General features: G+C 36.6%; 1 protein-coding gene across 1 annotated transcript; it reads left to right on the forward strand.

The window, feature by feature from the left end:
• On the forward strand, positions 1-2545 carry il17a/f2 (interleukin 17a/f2). Its single transcript, XM_053320108.1, has 3 exons — positions 1-36; positions 1676-1833; positions 2276-2545. The coding sequence occupies exons 1-3, from the start codon at positions 1-3 to the stop codon at positions 2502-2504; spliced, it is 423 nt and encodes a 140-aa protein (XP_053176083.1). The 3' UTR covers positions 2505-2545.
• Positions 2546-5152: the final 2607 nt, after the last annotated feature.

A 5152-nucleotide genomic window follows, 5' to 3' on the forward strand; every position in this document is an offset into this window, starting at 1 on the left:
ATGAAGCTGAGACACAGCGTCTGCAGTCTGCTGCTGGTGAGACAACTTTACTAACAATTTAACAGATATCACACTGAGGATTCTCCTGATTATAAACCACCATATCTCTGATAACTTTGCCAATTCAAAGACGACAAAATGACAATTCAGTCGGATTATTTTATTATCAGCAATCAAACATCTGATTTGGGAGAAACTAAAATATGAGATACAAACTGACACGCGACATAAGATTATCCTCCATTAGCTGTAATCTGACTTCCTGAGTCAAGATACAAGAGATACGAAGTAGATTTAGATAGACTGATGAGTTAATATTTTAACCCATCAGTTAATTGGTCAAGGGACAAAAATGTAATTGATTTTTTAAGCAAAATTAGCTGATTTCAGCTTCAAATGTGCTGTACATGAAAGTGAACTTAATATTTGGGGGGATTTTTAACTGTTGGTTAGAAAAGACATCTGAAAATATTTGACTTTGACTTTGAAAAGGAAAGTAATTAACAAATTAATTTTTAAACTAAATTTGAACATTTATATGATTAACTGAGAAAATAATCAGCGTATGAATCGATAAGGAACATGATTATAATAATAAGTTGAGGTGGGAGCCGCACAGAAACAAGAAACATGTCAATTTAACGAAATATTAAAATCATTATTTGTTCTTTTACCAAGATTAGACTTTTATCTTTTTTGTAGTAATGTGTTGTAGAATCACTTTCACTCCCAAAGATGCTGCCCTAAAAAATCGTTCTGAATATTTCTTCATAACTATATTTAGAACAAATGGTCTGTAGCAGCTCAGTCTGCACAGTCTCACACAGGAAGTAGCATCTCTTTATGTAACGAGGTGGAAAGTGAAGGTTGAGGTCAGGTTGCGTCAATGCAAATCACTGCAGAGTTACAGTACTTTGCTTTTGCACAATTCTTCCTCACAACTTTATCTGTTGATGACTTTTTTTGGAAGTTTGCATTAATTCAGAAAGTGCAACAGATGAGGAAACAGTTGATAGTCTGATGTTGTCAACCCAACTAAAAGATCAGTGATTGAATAACTTTTGGTAAAACATTGAAATTAAAAAATAAAATAACAGCTTGTGTTGTGTTGCTCAGCAGAGAGCTCTGGTAATGTTACTTTAAAATGTTTCATCCTATCTACTCTCTGATATCCTCTGTATTCCTGACTAAACAGAGCTGATTTTAGTGAATGTTCACATATTAAATACATCAGGATATCTTGGTATTAAAAACAGTTAGTTAGGTCATAATTTTGGGTTTTGCAGAATTGTCTGATATGAAAGTTCAATCTGTATCTTTAACACAAAAACTGCTTTGATCACCAGTGAAAGCTTCAAGGTGGAAGCACTGTTCTTTTTTCCTTTAAAACAAAGTCAGAGTTTCTTCAACATCACTGATCAAATACACATGCTTCGGGACTAAACAAGATGGCCTTCACTCTGCTTAAACAGATCTCTTATAATATCAGTTCACACAGATCTTGCAGTTTGTATTCCCATTAACAGCTTTCACATCAGCTGAAATAAAGATGACAGAATAGACAAATCTTACCACAGCTGACTTTCATCATTTGCACATAAAGTGGATAAAAAACGTGTATTATTTTACACAATTTCCTAATTTCAATTTAGTTCTGCTCTCCTCTCCTCCTCAGGTATGTTGCAGTGTATTATGGGTAGCGTTCTCCTCCGAGGTTAAGGTTTCTCCTCCTCCTGGATGTGGCCTCATATTGCAGTTATCCTCAGCGGCCTCCTCCTTGTCGAAAGGGAACGGGAATATCCACAGCAGATCTCTGTCTCCATGGAACTGGAAGTCAGTTTATTGTATGAATGAATCAGTGAACGTATGAATGAAGGAATGAATGCATGAATGAGCACCTGCCACAGCAAACATTTTTATTGGACAATCTTATTTGGATGAGTGAATCATTTGTAGATTGACCTAGAATCTAAAGTTTATTTTTTTACATTTCAATGCATTATTAATTCATCTTTAATTCTTTTGAACCTTCATTTACTTTTGTCCTGCATTTTCTGAAGCCTCCCTTTTTATATTTAGTCAGTTGCAGTATTTATGTGATGATCCAGTTCACATGTTCCCATATTCAGTCCTGTTTTATGTTTAAATGTAAAACCATGTGATGGTGTATCGTCTCATTAATCAGCCTCATAGTCATTTTTCACACATCTGGAGTTCCGTAAGTTCCCCTTCTAGTCTTCATTGTAAACTGACTCTCTTCTTGTTGTTCATGCAGATCGTCCACAGTGAAGGACCGGATCCCGACCACACTCTGGGAGGCCAAGTGCAGTAAAAGCTTCTGCTCCGGTGCTAGACAGGGTCAGCCGAACCGACACGACCTGAACTCGGTCCCCATCTACCAGAACGTCCTGGTCCTGAACCGGCAGGAGAATGGGAGCTGCTACACCACTGCGTACCAGACAGTGGCTGTTGGCTGTACCTGCGTCTGGGCCCAAACCAACTAGGGCTGAACCACCTCAACCCTGAACCTCAACCTCAGCCTGAACCGGAACCAACAGCTGGGAATCAAAACAACAAACTTCATGGACAACATAAAGAAATTATATAATATTTATTACTTCTGTCTGAAATGCCCTTGTTGTCGTATTGGATGTCAACCCTGTGCACAGTATTTTTAAATTAAAACATACAATATGAAGAGTGACATACTGTAATTTGTAGTGGTATTATAAATTATCCATAATATTAATAATAAAAAAGCACATCAAAGTCTAATTAAATTGTTAAAACTGACTGTCCTACCTACTGTCTACCAAGGTCCTTTCCACCTGTGGAGCAGAACACATTTGAAAAGAGTGGAAACACTTTATACAACATGTTTTAAAATACTAACAGGTTCCTACAGATACATTTATCTTGGTACAGAGCAAGAAAACAAGACTAAGGTGAACAATAGAGTGACACTGGTTGTCCATATCGATCATTAATGAGCTGCAAATGTGTTCTCAGTAAACAGTGTACATTTAAAAAAAGGATAATAGGTTTAATATAGGTTAATAATCAGTATTTCTTACAACTTGTATGAAGACATATTTTATGCAGGTGCCACAAATACAAATACATGATGGACACTTATATCTGCTAACAACTAAGTGTGTTATAAAGCACCTGACGACAACTGTCTATAGACTGATTATTAATGACAAAAAGGGGAATTTATATATTATTTTAGATGAGATTAGATTCCTTTATTGTCACTGTATAGAATACAACGAATTTCAAAAACCCAAGGCAGAGAACGGAGCTCAATTAAAAAGTAATAAATAGTAAAATACACCTTGGAAACCGTTTTAACACAGGACAGAAGATGCTGAAAATGTTAAAAGGAGGCGGGCACTTTCTTTCATGCACTGTGGGACTTTCTGCAGGGTTCTGACTCTTGTGGCTAAAAAAACCTCCTATTATCTCCAAAATAATGTTTGCTAGGGGACAAACCACATGTGCCACCAGACCTGACTACAGCCGAGCTTCAGCTGATGTTAATAGGTTTTATTGTAGCTGCCAGACTTATTCTATGTAACTGGAGAGTCCACATAGGCCAGAGTTTACAGAATGGTGTAAGCTTATGACAGAGACCAGTGCTTTTACAGCTTTTATAACAACATCTTGAGAGAGAGTAGAGGATGCTGATGAACAGATGTCTGTGTGTGTATGAGTATGAATGTACAAGAAGCATTAGATACTGGATGGGTAAATGTAGAGTAGAGCTACCTTGTTTTTCTTTTTTCCCTTTTTTCTTTGTTCTTTGTCTTCTTGTTGATTGTCTCGTGGTATGTTTTTGTCTGTTTTCCGCAACTTTTTCAATGACTGAATTCATTATTGTCCATTTATCTTCAGTTGAAATAAAAAAAAATGTAAATAAATTTAAAAATTGAGGCAATACATTCATGAATATGTTTATCCAGTTCAGAAAAACCCTCATTTATTTCTTTTATTATCAGATTCCTTCTTTGTTTTTTTTGTTTTTTTAATTCCTGAAAAGTCATACAAAGGAAAGAAAACTTGTACATGAACAAAATCTAATAGATGATCGTAAAATCCTGCTATGTGACAGTTAGAGTAAAAGTGTAAAAGAGTGTAAATGGTGAATGAAATGCAGCGAGGTGTGTGTTAATGTCAGCAGTGTGTCGAGTCTCATGACGTCTGAAATCCTCCGCAGAGAAAAACTCATTCAGACTGAAATCAGCTCTAATTAACTGAAAACAAGAACACATTGTGGAGATTAGAGCCGTGTGTTTGTGTGTTTGTGTGTGTGTGTGTGTTTGTGTGTGTGTGTGTGTGTGTGTGTGTGTGTGTGTCACCATGCATGTGACAGCAGCGGCCGGTCTGCAGGACTGAGCAGCGAGTGGCTCGGTGACTCTGACAGCTTCTAACAGAGAGAGAGAATAAAAGAGAAAAGAAAAGAAAATGCGGCGTTCTGCAGAGTAGCGGCAGCTCTCATCCTGACGGACACACAGGAAGAGAAGACTCCAGTAAGTTTGTTTCCTCTGCTGTCTGTTGGTTTCTGTGACCTCTGACCTTTTCATGGCTGACTGTGATTTTGCATTTTCTGTTTTTCTAATCCTCTTAAAGGTTTTTTGTTGGTTTGCTTGTTTGTAGACAAAACAGGAAAAACACAGATTTTCAACCGTAACTCAAACTCTTATTATACATTATATATTATACTTATTTACTCATTTACTTTGTCATCCAAATCTTTGCTTCTACAGGTGTCTGTTAGCGTCATGATCTCTGTCTTTTCACCTCATTTGAATCATCAACTAAAAATGTGCATAGCTGGAGTGGAGGAGCAGCTTTAAATTAACATTTTACCATAAATAATATCCTAATTACATCAATATATGAACATTAGAGTCATATTAATAATGTAATCAGACAACAGGTGTATGCTGTAGCCGTCAGTGTGAATTATTTCAACTTTATTTATGAGAAATCAGGGTTTTTTTCTGTTAGTTTGATTTGATTCTAAATACTACAATACCCATAAGCCTCAGCTGCTGTTGCTATGGTGAAGAAGCCAGTCAGTTTCCTGCACACTTGTCAAAAACGCTGAAACTGACACGAAGTAGATCACAGACCCCCATTTGATAAA

Source organism: Scomber japonicus, chromosome 1 (assembly GCF_027409825.1).
Source record: "Scomber japonicus isolate fScoJap1 chromosome 1, fScoJap1.pri, whole genome shotgun sequence".
In the NCBI taxonomy this organism is placed as follows: Eukaryota; Metazoa; Chordata; class Actinopteri; order Scombriformes; family Scombridae; genus Scomber; species Scomber japonicus.